We start from the raw sequence: 15,325 nt of genomic DNA, 5'->3' as shown, positions 1-15,325 counted from the left end.
AATGTGAAATTTGAGAATATTGATTGAAATCCTGAGAATATTGAATGAAATCCTGAATATATATTGACATTGTAGGGTGATTCAATTCAATTCAATTCAATTCAATTCAATTCAATTCAATTCAATTCAATTCAATTCAATTCAATTCAATTCAATTCAAATCAATTCAATTCAATCCAAAACAATTGTAGAAAAAAAACAACCACACTGTACCTTTAAGAAAGCGCGTCATCCTGCACGTTGCCTACTCTCCTCTATGACGTATGTTCACTCCCAGCATGCACACTGGAAGTCCAATTATTGCTAATGGCGGGTTTTTGTATGAGTCGGTGGTTCAGCTACTGTTTGCTAACTGTACATATATCGATATAAACCTGGGGAGTTCAAACTAGAGGTTGCTGCTGTTTGTTCCTAAGTATTATCGAGGATAAAGGAAGAGAAGGAGCTGAAGTGGAGGACTCTGGAGGACAATAATACTACTGAGACTGTCATCATCATGTGTCTGTTAACTAACTGAAACTAGAACAGGAAGACACACAGCGTGGGATTGAGTTAACGTTACAGCTTCAGTAGTGATGTTAGCTCAGCCAGACGTCTGTCTCTGACACACACACAACCTAGAAACTACTGCTTACATACCTAGCTTTAATGGGCCGGAGGAAGAAGAAGTTTAGCTAGTTAGTTACTAAGAAACTTCATTCATTCGCTGCCAGTCTCAATCTCATGACGCCGGAAATGAATCTGTTAAATCTATCAGTGTTATTATTATTATTATTAGTTAACGTTATTCAAGTTGACGGTTCCTCCAAACTAAACATCCCCAAAGTGTTGCTACCGCTTGCTAGAAGTACAAGAATCAACTTCACACTGGAGACGACTGAAGGCTGCTACAGATGGTGAGTAAATCAAACTATACAGTCTGCCTCATGACACTGAAGGAGTGTCGTGTTACATGTGGGGGGCATGTGAGGCCACATGGCCCCAAGTGCACTGTCTAGACTACACATTCAGTCACTTGAATGAATGACTTTATTTCAAACATAAAATAAATAAAAACAGATACAAAATAATAACAAACAAAAGAAGAGTAATAGTGTCCAAAAAGGAGTAAGTAGAAGTAAAACTTATATTTCCCTACCCCTTTCTCATTTCTCCTCTAATAACTCATATATCATAGAATGATAATATAATATAATATATAAACTATCCCAGATTTATTTACATCCCAAATTAAATATATGAACAGCATCCCAAGTTTATTTACAACCCACATAAAGTTAAAAAGTAGATATAAACCAACCCTTAACACAACCCTTATCACAACTCTTATCACAACTCTTCCTCAACCATATACCTCCCAAAAATATCTTTCTTGTATAGCTTTTTAAAGTGATTTATATTTGTGCTCTGCTTCAACCCATCACCTAACTAACCCATTCCACAAATACTGAAATACACATACTCTTCTTTGTTGTACGAACACAATGCTTTTTAAAATTCAATTTCCCTCTTAAATTATAACCCCCCTCCCTGTCACAAAACATTTTTTGAATATTGCACGGAAGTGAATTATTTCTTGCTTTGAACATAATTATTGCGGTTTTAAATTTGACCAAATCCATGAATTTCAATGCATGTGACTCCATGGCACTAAAACAGCTAAAAGCTTTTCTTGTTGTTCACCTTTTAATCTTTATCCAAGTTTACAGTAAAGCTGCAAACCCCCCCCCCCCCCCCCCCCCCCCCCACTCCCCCCACCCCTAAGCAGGGAATGAAATTAATTCAAGATTCAAGCCCTTTATTGTCATTGTGTATGAAATTAGATTGTGACAATCCCTTAGGTGCTAAAAAAGATTATACAATAAAAAAAGAGATAGTCAAATATAAAAGATAATACAATATAAAAAAACAATATGTACACTCACCGGCCACTGTATTAGGTACAAGGTGTACCTAATACAGTGTCCGGTGCTAGTACCGGGTGGTCTTCTGCTGCTGTAGCCCATCTGCTTCAAGGTTAGACGTAGATGGTATTCTGCATACCTTGGTTGTAACGAGTGGTTATTTGAGTTACTGTTGCTTTTCTATCATCTCCAACCACTCTGCCCATTCTCCTCTGACCTCTGACATCAACAAGGCATTTCCGTCCACACAACTGCCGCTCACTGGATATTTTCTCTTTTTCCGACCATTCTCTGTAAACCCTAGAGATGGTTGTGCGTGAAAATCCCAGTAGATCAGCAGTTTTTGAAATACTCAGACCAGCCCGTCTGTCACCAACAACCATGCCACGTTCAAAGTCACTTAAATCCCCTTTCTTCCCCATTCTGATGCTCGGTTTGAACTTCAGCAAGTCGTCTTCACCACCTCTAGAAGCCTAAATGCATTGAGATGCTGCCATGCGATTGGCTGATTAGCTATTTGTGTTAGCAAGCAATTGAACAGGTGTGCCTAATAAAGTGGCCGGTGAGTGTATATTGATGAGATTACAGTTTTGCCAGATTATTGCACAAAGTGTCCGTTACATAATTATATAATTATTGCACAGCATCACATAATTATTGCACCTGCCACCTGCACCTGCCACCTGCACCTGCCACCGGCCAAATACAGGGTAAATGTTGGCTGTGGCAGGTCAAAATTTCAAGTCACCTGCCACCATGGCACATATTAAGAAATATTATTTTTAAAAAGCAATTCCTAAATAAAGGGTTTAAGGTTACATGATCCATATTTCTACTGTCTATTACCACTGCCTGAAAATAACAAAATGGAGCGTATTGCAATATTATCATAATATGGTCATCCTTATGTGCTCGTCGCCTCAGTCATTGGTATGTGTTTATCTATAAAAGCATTCTAGGTTTAGTTCCTTCTTACTTGTCTTCTCTTTTAAAAAGGAAAACTGGAAGTCATAATCTTCGTTCTATGGACATTTTGCAATTTGTTGTTCCCAAAGTACTGACTGAATTGGGAAAGAAAGCTTTTAGGTTTTCGTCACCTACTGCTTGGAATAATGTACAATCTGATCTTCAACTTCAAAACTTAGTTACCTTGAATGAGTTTAAGGTTTTCTATGAGCAAGTTTTAATGTTGTTAATTTATGTGTTGTCTGTTACTTTCACTATAACTGTCTTGCTGTTATCTTGGCCAGGTCTCCCTTGTAAAAGAGATCTTTGATCTCAGTGGGACTAACCTGGTTAAATAAAGGACAATAAAATTATGTTTTGTGATACTGTATTGATTCTCAAAAAACGTGTATTGATTTCTAATTAATAGTTTAAAAGCAAAGATTAACTCAGTCAATACTTTATTTTATTTGCAAAGATATGAGTCCTCTGTGATAAAAGAAAATCCCACTATTCTGATTGTATAAAAAAGTAAAAGAAAAAAAAAAAGATTTACTCAGATTTTATGCATATTTATGCACAGTTTTCCTAATTTTTAAAAACTCACAATATTGCTTCCTTGCTTAAAGTACCAAAATATATTGAATTGTATCCCCTGTATCATGATATGTAGGCTATCGTATCGCCAGATTCTTGCCAAAACACAGTCCTAGTGTTTACAATTCTTAAGCGTTCTACATAGATTTCAGAGGTGGCAGACAAAACAATTGTGTGGCTAGTAGAAATATTCAGTGACCTGCCCCAGTGGCACGTGAGGAAAAAACTTAATTTTAGACCCTGCCCCCAGGTATAAAAATGTTATTCCACCTCAAATCTTGCTATGATGAACATAAGGTCAGCATTGTTATTGTGGCTACTCCACTTCTGTACATGACCTGTATGTTTTTCTGGTCATATTCTTCCAGGACGTCCACCAGACCAGAGGTAGCAAGCATCCAGCCTGTGGATGAGGAGAGCAGCAGAGGCTGCTCCCAGAAAGCTGTTCTCCAGGCTCTCTCCACCCAGCCCACCAGACTCACCAGCATCATTCTGGCTGAAGATGTTGGTAAATACATGGTTGCTTTATTAATCAATTAGTAAGCACAAGCACAGGCGCAGTTTGCGTTGCTTCGGGGGGGCTCAATGAACCCCCTAGAAATGCATCTATATTTTTTATAATAACGTTGAACTAATAATTTATTGTAATGACGAATAATATCAACCTTGTTGTGTATTCATATTGACTGAATAAGATTCAGCAAGATAAGAAGATAGATTGGTGGTATTTTTATTTACTTATAACCTAATAACATCGGACACTTTCTGTCCACACAACGTTAAATATGCACTTCTGTTACGCCACGTACTCAAACCACATATCTATCATCTGTGTGGTCAAGATCAGACTAGAGGCGTAGCCTCTTAAAAGATGGGAAAACACAGGTTTTACACTGCGATATTAACTGAAAATGACATACAATACAGCCAACATTAGCATAAGTAAACTTTCAGGCAATCTCCTGGTGATCTCCCTCCAGCCAGCTGTCACTTTCCTAAGGTTTTTGTTATGAAATGAGGAGGTATTGTATCAGATAACTCCCATTTCATCTTCACCAATCAGCCATTCTTCTTTTTGGAATTTCCCCACTGTTGGAATAAGGAATAAATAGAAAGAGGGCGTCCGACAAAAGTTCAGCTCAAACACGCACACTGCGCAACGCTGCGCCGCTTGCGGCCGGTTAGTTCATTCCAATAGAAAATAGTGCAATCAAACTTTTTTGTCACTGACGCTTGCTTGCGTCAAATTCAGTTTGGAGGGTGTAATGAGTAAACTACACACATCCCATTACATTAGACTTCTCTGCGTTGTACACATTACTTTCCCTCTAGATTTTTTTTGTGAACCCCCAACCTTAAAGTTCAAACTGCGCCTATGAGCACAAGTAACTAATTCAAGAATTGCTCCTATGTGTGAGTTAGGAAATAAATTTTTGCGTAGTTGGTCCAGTTGTACATTTTCTGAATTCCTTTTTAAAAGTCTAAATGAGTTAGTGCAGAGACACAGGGATATACACGTGTGTTTTCTGACTGAGATTGCTTAGAGTCGGACAGAAATGTTTACAGACATGCAAATGCAAGGTTCCTAAGTGGAGATATCCATGTGCAACTTTTTGTGTTTTTCTTATGCCGAGAATATGCAACTAAAAGGGCTGCGTTCAGGAGCAGACGCTGTCCAAATAGTGGTTACTTTTTACCTAGCACGGCAGCTGGATTATTGCGACGTGACGAGATCATGCGAGAATCGTGGGATCACCAATCACACAAAATTCTGTATAGCAAACCATCCGGCAGGTCAGGTTGGGTTACTTTGGCAGGCTGTTAATATAATGAACTATATAAGGTTAAGATGTCCATGAAAGCTCCATGAATTTTGGGTCACATGGACAAGGGAACCTTCTCAACCAGCCCAGCAGGTCTTGACAGGTATAAGATGCTAGTGCTGGCTTGGTATTCAAATCAGCCTCTGTGCAGCGCTCAGTTGATTTGCTCTATGAAAAATGCATGTTTTGCACTATGATATAGATGATGCAAAAGCAGAGGATCAGAAGTCAAAAGCAGGGAAAGCCATGGAAGATGGTATAAATACAGTGGGTAGGGTATAACATATGAGTATAATAGTGTAGTGTGTCTGTGCTCTGTTCTCTTCTGAGTAATAAGTCTAATGGTCATTCTGTTGCACAACAGTTTTTTTTTTTTAATTCTTCCTTCTTTCCTCTTGTGTAATGCTGACGCTGTATGTCATCTGTTGCCGGTGGCACTGTTGGCCAGTCACGATGGATAACTGGCAGTTGTGACCATTTGCTTTGGAATAAGGAAATCAGACACATTGGCCTTTCCACATACATCTCAAATGTCTCTTTCAAACCAAAAAATCAAAACAAAGTAAGACAATCGCTGACTTTGAATGCGGCTTAACTCGCTCTACCTGTTTTACATTCACAAACCATAATCTCTGTCGCTCATGCAACAGCCCACTTCGCAGACCAGAAAAGCCACAAGATTTGACTAGATTGATTACTGTAGAGCATCGTGTGCAAAGCAGAGGACAGCGATCACTCTCCATGGCTACTTCCATACAGATGATAAAGTATGTGTTTTAGTCAGTAGGTAGATTTCTATGCATTGTGCCTTAACAAGAATTACGCTTCTGCTTTTTTAATTCACCGTTCCTTTAAAACGCCAAGCCATTTATTTCTGAGCTTTTCCTGGTTTGTTGAATATTGTAGTATAGTATGTACTGTGTATATAATGTGTTGTCCTCTCATCTATTTGCAGTTACAGGACAGGTACTGCGTTGCGACGCCATTGTCGACATCATCAATGAGATCCAGATAGTGTCGACCACCAGAGAGCTACATCTGGAGGACTCACCACTGGCACTCAAAATCCATGCACTGGACTCTGAAGGTGACACATACTGGTTCATCACAGTGATACGCTGCTGGTGTTGTTGATAATTAAATATCACCTTAACACTATTAAGAATAATTTACATCAATACTTCCATCCATGCCGTATAGTTTATTTGCTGCTCTAAAGACTTCCCAGGGTAATGACTGAGCTGGCTCCAGGCTGCGTTTTCTTTCCCCTCAGGCTGCTACTGTGAGGTGGCTGTGTTTGTTCTGTTCGACTGGTTCCATTTAAGGCAGACACACTTAGTTTAATGAGCTGCAGCTCCAGCCTGATTCTTTCTGATGATGGCTCCAGGGCCCGGTGTTTTGTTTTAGTTTGCTTTGGCCTCAAAGTGCATTTTAGATTTCTCAGATGGAGTAGATTGCAAAAGGACGGCAAGTATCCTGTAATGAAATGCCTATTGGTTTTTGTTGTAGCTAATTCGACTGCCAGGAGCTTTCAGACAATTGTGCTCAGCATCCATTATATATTCAAGTATAGTGACCTCATATAACACAAGTTGAAAATCATCTGCTCCTCCCCAAATATCTCGTACCCCATGTGTTTAGATTTGAAGTTTGTGACTTAAAGAAATAGAAGGTCTGAGTGTTGAACATTTTTTATGTTGCAGGAAACACCTTCAGCACCCTGGCTGGTCTGGTGTTTGACTGGACCTTAGTGAAAGATGTAGATGTGAATGGATTCTCTGACTCTTACAATGCGTTACGGTAGGATCCCCTGTGTTAATGCAGCATTCAAACTCCACTGAGCATTCAGTTTGTTTTTTATTTTTGTTTTTTAAAAAAATCTGATCGCAAACCAAAAGTTGACAAAGTTATCAACCTACATTGATATACTAACCTAACCATAAAACTTTTGATACAGGGATCCTGTTGTTTTGCCAAAGTATTGTGATGTTACTTTGTTACTTCGTTGTTCCTCTTCCTCTGAAATGAACTAATTCTTGAGGTCAGATGCAAGGAGTCTCAAATGTATTTTCTAATATGTCTCTTTTCTTTCCTCAAGGGTACTTAAATTCTCAGAGTCCACCTATACTCCCCCTGGATACATATCTGAAATGGAGCGTGTTGGGAAACAGGGCGATATTATTTTGGTATCAGGACAGAAAACAGGACATGCTAAATTGAAGGCTAAAATACAAGAGCCATTGTATAAGGTAAGCTGTTAACTGGTGCAAAAGATACATGTCTTGGCTGTTGATGCCAGCACAAAGTTGAAATAATCCACTTTATTTTTACAGTCTCAGATGAGTAGAATCAGCTCTAGTTAGGTTGTGCCCTCTGTCTGTGTGATAGCTTATCTCCTGAGATGGAGACATGTAAAAATATCAAAAGATTGCATGCTTGTAATGAGTCCTTCCTGCTTTATATATATGATGTCACAGTAGTATTGACAGTTAAGTTACATTTCTGTCTTTCCTAAGATTTTGTAGCCAGCATTTCTTGTCATCAAGCTAACCTTTTACCTAAATAGATAATCATACAATACATTGTCCAACAAATAAGGAAGAACAGTTATTTTCAGAGATATAAATAACCAATATATATGAACAATGTAGCCAGTTTGTTCTGGTTTGTTAAGGCGGGAAGCCGTGTTGTTCTGTAACTATGGTTTCTGTGCCACAGGATGTGGGTGCCGCCGAGGTGAGGCTGCTGATTTTAGAGAACATCCTGTTGAGTCCGGCGCATGACGTCTACTTGTTGGCGGGAACTTCCATCCGATACAAAGTCATGAAGATAAGACAGGGCACGATGACAGGTCTGACTCTGCTCAGTAAAGATTTAAATCCATTATTTTACTTTTACTATAGCTACTGTAGTGTTTCTGAAGCTGTTTTTTAGCAAACTCACAGCTCATAACATGACACAGTTATTAATGCAGCTCACTGTGACCAGATGAGTGGAGCAGCTGTGCCTTTTTTTCAGTATCAGATCGGTCTAGTACAGAGATGCCAGCTCTTAAGCTAATTTGTGTTTGTGTTGTGTTTGTCCAGAGCTCCTTATGCCTTGTGATCAGTATGAACTGCACCTTCAGAACAGTGCGATCGGCACTAATGGAAACCCAGATGTTGCAGTGTCCAGTCTGGACCAAAGCACCTCCACAGTTACAGCAATTCAGCTTGGACACATCAACGTGGTGCTGGATCATAAGAGTATCCTTCTGACAAGTTGTACTTGTACTCTGTAGCTTTCATTATAATTGTATAATGTCATGTCTTTGCCTTGACATCTTCAGCTGATGATATATAGTGTGGGGATCTGTGTTAGCTGCAGCAATGGAGGTGTTTTTATCTATGAGCAGTGGAATGGTACTACGAGGAGTAGTATTGTGCATTTGGCAAAAATCAAGCAAGTAATTTAGAACTGTCATTGTCAATGAGTGTGCCTAAAGTCAGCGTTCCTTAATAGCATCTACTTAGGCATTCGAATGCAGGGAGTGTCTCGCCTACCCAACAGCACTCTGTATGTGGTTGAACCAGGATACCTAGGTCTGTTACTTGTTCCTACTATTGAAAACATAATAGTTAAAGTATTTCATAGTCTCAGTTTTTAAAAAATGATGTAGCTTACCTCTGTTTTCTCTGTGATTTGTTCAGGTTTTAAAATCCGTCCAGGAAACTGCTGGGTTCTGGAAACAGGCAGAGTATATGAAATCCTCGTTGAAGTCTTTGATAAATCCGGCAACAAAATTTACCTCTCGGATGTAAGTATGCTTCAGGAAAATCCCTGTTCATTTTTTAAATGTAATCTGTATGATTGCTATATCTATCGCTAGAGATTATGACGGTAATTGTGAAAGCCAGGCAAGAATTCTTCTCAAATAAATTCTGGACTCGCCCTGTGACCAGCATTGTGTTATGCTGTCGATAAAATCCAATATTTCACGTTTCATCATTAGTAAATTGCAGATAACCGAACAGAACCCTTGTTGTATGTTATACAGTATATGCCAGGGGTTTTCAAAGTTTGAGACTGTGGGTGTCCCCTCAGACAAAGCTTGGGAAAAGGCGCCCCCTCAATGCCCCTTTAGTTTATTTGCTTAATTTTGCTCAATTCCTGGATGCCTATGGGATAATGATTATGTTATTAGATCTCATAGACACTCGATGCTTGAGCCAAGATAGCTTAATATTGCTGTTTGACATAACTTTAGACTACAGCAAATACATAATAAATGCCTTTCCTAAGGCATTTATTAGTTTGTCTCAAAAACAGTAGATAAATGACTGTATCTCTGAACTATCTCTTTAACCAAATCACACACATTTAGGCTATTCTCTGTGATCTTCTTTGATAAGTAATGTAATATTTTTTTCACTTCCATTCACTGAGCCTCCCCTGAAACTGTTTGGAGCCCCCCTGGGGAGGCCCGCTTCCCACTTTGAAAACCTCTGAAATAAGCTAAACAATTTTTCTTGCTTGTTTTTATTAGTGGCATTGCTTAGATAAAGGGCCTGCATATTTTCCTAGTTCCTGTACTATGGAAAACTAAAAAAAGGATTTGGTCATCTTTGATCATCTGCAGCCTGAAACACATCTGAGAGACATTAGAGAAGAAAGATTTAGTGCACTTTGAGCCTTCCTTCGCTAGCCTATGAGTTTTATTAGCCAATATTTCACACCAGCGATAAGAAAACTGTCACCATTGAAGTATGAATATATCAAAATCTTGACACCCATTAAAAAATATCCCTGTAGTCTGTAAAATTTTGAAACCAGCTTCTATCTAGACTCATACAAAGGCAGTGGTTTAAATATGTGGTGTGTTTAATTTTTGATTTTGCAGAACGTCCGTATTGACACTGGTTTCCCCGCCGAGTACTTGGAACTCCTGCAGTCATCTGTGAATGGATCATATCATGGTGTCAAAGCGCTCAAAGAAGGCCTGACTCTCATTAATGCTACCCTAAAAGCTGTTGTGGATGAAGTGAGTTTATTTTCAGTCTGCGTTTCAGCTGGAGCATCATTGTTGCATTTACCTTCTGCCCCTTTCTTCCACTTCAGTAGAGCGAGCTTAATCATTTCCTGTGACCTGTGTTCTGTTTCAGACTGGAAATGTCCATGCACTCGCCAACCCAGTCCACAATGAGCAGGATGTAGAAATCTATAACCCTATAGTCCTCCATCCCAGTATTCTCACATTTCCATGGCAGCCCAAGGTCGGAGCCTATCAGTACACAATAAAGGTAACTATTCCTTTTCCGAATGAAAAACTTTGTGCGTGAATCTGTCTTTGGGCAGAAGTATCGAGCATTATGACACCTTATGACAACTTTTGTATGTGTTTTTTAGCTCTTATTCATACCTTACCTTGTCATTTTACCACTGAGCGGTGTCATTCTGGTGCATGTTATGACTCCTTCTTCCTGGTGCTTGTGACAGGCGACAGGAGGGAGTGGAAATTTCAGCTGGTCTTCCTCCAACACAGCTGTGGCCACAGTGACCGTGAAAGGAGTCATGACAACAGTCAGTGACATTGGCGTCAGTGTAGTTTACGCTCATGATCTACGCAACCAACTACACTTTGGCCAGATGAACGTAAGTTGACCTGCAGAACTGTCACATTGTGAAACAAACACACCTGTTAAATATTAATATGGCATGATGTAGTTATGGCTCAAATGATAATCCTGATTGCTTTGATTATTGGTCTTATCAGTTTTATAGTTCATAATGACACATAATGAAACTTGAGAACCTTAACATACAGCATTTTCCACTTTGAGTAAAGATATTTTCACTCCTCGTTTACACAATCCACTAATTAATAATTAAGATTACTCTTGAAGCGTACACATTCATACTCTCAAAGTGATTACTACAAAAATATCTTCAAGGGATTTAAGGGGATTAAGACTTTAGTTTATTCATTTTTGTTAAAACTATATTTAATTGACTTACATATTGTGGCAACTTAAGCCTTTATCAGGTGTTGTGGACCTCGTTTCTTCATTTCAAAGCCATGAAAACCTTTTCTCTGTATCAGCTTCACACTTTTCTGCCGAGACAGTTTTGGCTATTTTTCACATGAGATATTTGTCTGTGCTGTTTTATATGTGCTCTTCTCGCTGGTTTAATGCAGGCGACTCTCAGTTGGAAAAGATGATGGTGTTGCACACTCCCATTGCAGCAACCAGCAATATCTGATTAAAAATGTGGTGACATTTTTATGAGACTCATGTTGCCAGGCCACTGTCAATCAAATCTGATCAAACCACACCACCTACGCAATATATTCTTTAACATGTTTTAACTTTGATTGTTGCTCCTCATCATTTTTGTTCCTAAAGTAGCTACTCCTTAAAGGGATAGTTTGGGTGGGGGAAACAGACAGGAGTACCAGCACAGGAGCAAAGCAATGTACTGCTGTGGACGGGGCCGGCAGCAAAACGTATTTTAGACACCTAAAAGAAAGACTCACCTAAAAGAAAATCAATATCCGTGTGTACGGTATATTTAGAATATATTCCAACAGGGAACTGAACTGAAAGTGAAACGTATCTATACTGTGTCTGTCAATGGAGTCGGCTGGCTTTGAAGAGAGTACAGATAAGTTTCACTTGCAATTCAGTGTCCGACAGCAAGATAAAGCTGTGAAAATATTCTAAATATAGCATACACTTAAACTGATATTGATTTATTTTAGGTGGGCCTTTCTTTTAGGTGGCTTAATATGTTTTGCTGCTGGCCCCGTCCACAGCAGTACATTGCTTTGCTCCTGTGCTGGTACCCCTTTCTGCTTCTCCAATCTGGGGTTGTGCTGACCGTCATCTATTGTAGGTGATACACTGAGTATGGATAAGTACCTCATACAAAACAAACTTCAAATCACCCAAACTATCCCTTTAATTACTTCAGAGTAAGCCTTCACTCTAGATGCAGATGATGGATGGATGGATGTACTTAGATGTTTGGCATCATTGGGTTTTACATATATGTCAGAGCTAAAGATGTGTATTCAAGTTTTGGAACAATTTCAATGTTCAAATTTGGGAAAGCTTGAACAACTTCATTGTACTTTTTGCTGCAATTTTTTTTTTTTGAAAGATGCTCTACTTCTTCCATCATTAATTTTTATTAAAGGCTGTAATTTGTCACATCTAATGGAAGTATATACTTGAGGAAATCCTTCAAGCGAATTGAAAACACAACTGATAATAAATTATTTCTGAAGTGCATTATTATTAATCACGGAAACATAAAATTGTGACATGTAATTATCTAACTTAATTGTGCGGCCATAAAAGTACACTGCAGTCTTATAGCTTGAATCTCCCCCATTTTACTATCATTCCCAGCCCTCAAGCTAACTCTTTTATACCTCTTCGATCCCGTTTTCCATCAGGTGTATGTTGTTGAGCCCGTGGCCATGGACTTCGCTCCTTGCCTGGTAGAGTCCAGGGTCGGCCTGGTTCTGGATCTACCCCTCAGGATCTTCGGCCTCCTGGGGGAGGTGGAGAAGGAGCGGGTCATGTTGAGCGACTGCTCCCACTTTGACCTGCAGGTTGAGGAAGAAAACCCCGGCGTCTTCCAGCTACTAGACGGTGAGTCTGTGAGATCTGACTGGGTCATATTGTGATGAAAAATAAATCAATAAATAAAATGAACACAATATTTTCTAGTGTAGCAGCAGGTCTACTGTCATCACATATTGTGAGTGAATTCACTCTACCCATGGTAGAATGGCATTCAGTTAAGGTCACTAACCAGTGGAGGCTCATTCATTGATCACTCTGTTTAGTGTCAATCAATGTGAGATATGACTGATCACGACTCTCAGCCAACTGAACCAGAGGCAGGCATGAAAGTGCATTGTGGGTACAGTTTATTTAAAACTGCTGAAATGAATATGCATATGTTGTGGGCTTATCTGAGGAAGGTATTCTTGTTGCACACTTCCTTTTACTGAAAATATGTAGTTTACTTACTGATGCACAGCTGTGTTCAGTCCTGTGTGTCGTGTAGGAGGAACACCCTTTGTATTCATTGTGGTTGTTGCATTAATAAAAACTTAAATTATATCTGTCTTGTTTTCCAATCTGCACAATTTCCATTGCAAGTGCAGGAGAACTTTTTAATCAATTCACACCTTCAGCTGCAGTTTAATCATAGAAATAATGAATACAAAAATATATTTTTCTGTTGACACATGTCCATATTAGTCAGCCACCCAAATAAATTGGCCTGTGCTTGACAAATGGTATGGGCATAATGCTCTCTAACTCTTCCTGAATCTTTTTTACATTTTTATGGCTTTCAGATTGACATTGCAACGTTTATCTCTTTCAAAGTTCCTCTGTTGGAAAGATTTACAGTTTTTCATTTTGGAATCTTGTATTATTAATCAGAAGAGTGGGCAGAGACAAATAATAAGACCTCTCTGTACTCCAGTGATAAATGAGTACACCTGGATGAACAAGTGTGGTTATTTGTGCATTGTCATAATGCATTCTCACTTACTCTTTGGCTTCTTCCAACCCTTATTGTCCTGATCCAGGGAGGCTGGCTCCAGGCCAGGAGCACTGCAGCGGGGTGAGAGCCAAGGCCCTGGCCCCCGGCTACACCGTACTCACTGTGAGCTACACCCACGGCAACGTTCACCTCAGTGTCAAGATCACCATCGCTGCCTATCTTCCTCTCAGAGTGAGTCCAAAGCTTTTGTCCTTCCGCGGCTCATCATGAACTGTGATTTATTTTCTTGCCCTTTTCCTTGTGGGTAGTTTTTAGATGTTTATTTATTATAAAACTTCACACATTTTCTCTTCGCATGCTATGAGGCATCTGCGGGGTGTAATTATCTTAAACTTTACCTGAAGTCTTTGTTGTGATTTGCTTTTCATTCTCTCAACTCACCTCAAAGCACCAATTAGCTTTTGTCTTCGAAGGAAACAAAACTCACTCATGCACATCCATACACACAGTTTCTCGTTACAATCGAGGCAGAAATGCGATGATCAGCGAGTGTTAAAATTTTTCTCCTCCTGGGTTTCCTCTGTGCATTTTAATTATGCATTATACACTCCTTTGTTTTCTACACCTGGGCTCTAGTACTGCACAGGAATGAAAATGACTTCCACTGTTGTGGTCGAGTACTTCATTTTACAGTATGACATGTATTATGATGAGGTGACCAAATCTCCTACAAGGAAGCAATTTTTCATCAGTACAGTAACATGCTGTTTGATGCACTACTTTTGAGCTTGTGTATTTTATTTTTTATCATTGATTGAGTAGTATTCTTCAAAATATTGCAGCCATTGTATGATGTTTTGCCCTGGTAGTTAAAGGTTGACCCAATTTAGTTTATTTTCTGTGAAATACTGTGAATTTCAGCGTAACATTTCCCCAGCAAAGTTCCTCTTGAAACTAGAATGGCTAAGCTGATATACATAAATACCTGCTTTCATATTTTTATTGAGATATCTTTCTCTTTGTTTTTCAAAATGTCCCTCTATGACATTTTGCACACCTACTTTCCTTTGTTATTACATCTTGGTCCCTCAAATCTGTGGACATTTGTAAAAGCATTTCTTTCTGAAAATGTCCTGCCGTAACATTTCATGATTAAATAATGTTGTTTGGCAGGCGATTGACCCGGTGTCTGTGGCCGTGGTGACTCTGGGATCATCTAAAGACATGCTGTTCGAGGGAGGGCCCCGGCCTTGGGTGTTAGAGCCCTCAAAGTTCTTCTGCAACTTGAGCGCTGAGGATGAGGCCAGCGTGAGCCTCACTCTGACCAATCCTTCATCTCACAACTATAACCAGCACTGGGTCAGAGCAACCTGCAGGGCCCTGGGAGAGCAGGTGGGATCTACTGAAATCACATTGTTTCTATTTACCATTCATGCCGCCAGCTAAAGAATTGTATGGTTAGATTTTCTGAATTTTTTTCTTGTATCTTGAGAGTAAATATAATAGATACAAATCTTAGCTTTATAATCCACCTATAGTTATTCATATTGC

At 39.3% G+C, this 15,325-nt stretch overlaps 1 protein-coding gene across 3 annotated transcripts in view; it reads left to right on the top strand.

Moving 5' to 3' along the window:
* Window positions 1–277: 277 nt before the first annotated feature.
* Window positions 278–15,325, top strand: part of nup210 (nucleoporin 210) — a 32,397-nt gene continuing 17,349 nt past the window's right edge. For all 3 annotated transcript variants that reach the window (XR_012594936.1, XM_074643870.1, XM_074643869.1), the window contains exons 1-15: window positions 278–896; window positions 3,815–3,954; window positions 6,225–6,356; window positions 6,973–7,069; window positions 7,368–7,518; window positions 7,988–8,120; window positions 8,356–8,514; window positions 8,782–8,850; window positions 8,959–9,065; window positions 10,149–10,289; window positions 10,411–10,548; window positions 10,745–10,900; window positions 12,708–12,906; window positions 13,860–14,005; window positions 14,948–15,166. Coding sequence is in view for 2 of the 3 variants with exons in the window: in XM_074643870.1 (XP_074499971.1) it covers window positions 724–896; window positions 3,815–3,954; window positions 6,225–6,356; window positions 6,973–7,069; window positions 7,368–7,518; window positions 7,988–8,120; window positions 8,356–8,514; window positions 8,782–8,850; window positions 8,959–9,065; window positions 10,149–10,289; window positions 10,411–10,548; window positions 10,745–10,900; window positions 12,708–12,906; window positions 13,860–14,005; window positions 14,948–15,166 (2,160 nt within the window). In the remaining variant the exon portion in view is untranslated. The remainder of the gene's footprint in view (window positions 897–3,814; window positions 3,955–6,224; window positions 6,357–6,972; window positions 7,070–7,367; window positions 7,519–7,987; window positions 8,121–8,355; window positions 8,515–8,781; window positions 8,851–8,958; window positions 9,066–10,148; window positions 10,290–10,410; window positions 10,549–10,744; window positions 10,901–12,707; window positions 12,907–13,859; window positions 14,006–14,947; window positions 15,167–15,325) is intronic.

The sequence above is a fragment of the Sebastes fasciatus genome, chromosome 8 (genome assembly GCF_043250625.1).
Source record: "Sebastes fasciatus isolate fSebFas1 chromosome 8, fSebFas1.pri, whole genome shotgun sequence".
Classification (NCBI taxonomy): Eukaryota; Metazoa; Chordata; class Actinopteri; order Perciformes; family Sebastidae; genus Sebastes; species Sebastes fasciatus.
This window is presented reverse-complemented; position numbering and strand designations above follow the sequence as displayed.